This window comes from Penaeus monodon, chromosome 22 (genome assembly GCF_015228065.2).
Source record: "Penaeus monodon isolate SGIC_2016 chromosome 22, NSTDA_Pmon_1, whole genome shotgun sequence".
NCBI classification, from domain to species: Eukaryota; Metazoa; Arthropoda; class Malacostraca; order Decapoda; family Penaeidae; genus Penaeus; species Penaeus monodon.
The window spans coordinates 1,364,229-1,365,301 of record NC_051407.1 but is presented as its reverse complement, the minus strand read 5'-3'; the positions used below and the strand labels follow the sequence as shown (position 1 = coordinate 1,365,301).

Sequence of the window (1,073 nt, the reverse complement as noted above, 5' to 3'; positions counted from 1 at the left end):
ATAGTGTCTGTGTGAACAATTACATTATCTAACCTAATTACCCTACACATATGTCTCGCGTGGATTAACAATAGCATCCGTAAATCCTCTACACCCGTATACCCTATTTCGTACCCGCCAGTCTATGCAAATCACAGAGGGGAAAAGTCTTCTGCCTCGTCAGCAGTTCCAGTCTGGCTCAGTTCAACCGTTGCAAGATCAAAGAGAAAAAGAAAAAAAATATATATGAAAAAAAGCGAGTCTCATCTCAAGAATTCCGTTCCGTAACACCGTCTTCTATCTCAAGTAGGCAAGTGAGGTCAATAATCCACTGCAATTAGGCCTATCCTATGTTGCAGAATAAAAGAAAAAAATATATTCTTTCTTGATATAGGATTTATTCAAAGGGGAGTTTCGAGGGGTGTGTGGAGAGGGGGGGGAGCAGAATAAATCGTCTTGAAGCTGTCCAATGGGGGAGTAAGGGGCGGGAGAGGGGAGGGACAGTTGAAGGGGGGGGGGGGGTTGAAAATCAACTCACTCTTGAAGCCGTCAGTCTGGACTTGCTCGCAGTCGGTGGTTCGCGTGGTGAGGGGGCACCGCCAGAGGGCGCCCGAGCGGTTCGTCCCCGGCTGCAGGTTGTGGTCCTTCGGCGCTCCTACGAGTATCCTGCGGGAGGGAGGGCGGGAGGTGAGACGAAGGCAAATGTCTGGTGTCAAAATCCAGGGCAACTGTGGTAAATGCTCTTGGTTGAATATAAAAGTTATTGTGGCATTGCTCGTGACTATGTTCCTTGCATCCGACCAGGCAGTCATCCAAGACATGAAAAAAATGGAAATCATTTCGGAGTTATTAAGTAAGAAACAACAAGATAATCTCCCAAAATACTAGAATTCGTCAGTCCGGCCGAGCAAAACCGGAACAAAGGAGAGAGAGAGAAAAATCAACAACAAAAACAACATTCTCCTTAAAACATAGGAAACTAATAGGAAACTAATCTATCTTTTTTTTCGTGAAATGCTGATAAAAAACATCTAGTCAGCAAAATTATACAAGTTCACCCTCCATCCAGCAATCCAAAGGAAGATGCAAAAACG

At 44.9% G+C, this 1,073-nt stretch overlaps 1 protein-coding gene across 1 annotated transcript in view; it reads right to left on the bottom strand.

The window, feature by feature from the left end:
* LOC119587631 (integrin alpha-PS1-like) overlaps positions 1-806 on the bottom strand; it is a 21,094-nt gene extending 20,288 nt beyond the window's left edge. Inside the window, exon 1 of the mRNA XM_037936335.1 lies at positions 518-806. Within this exon, the coding sequence (XP_037792263.1) occupies positions 518-800 (283 nt within the window). The 5' untranslated portion in view covers positions 801-806. The remainder of the gene's footprint in view (positions 1-517) is intronic.
* Between the last annotated feature and the right edge of the window lie 267 nt (positions 807-1,073).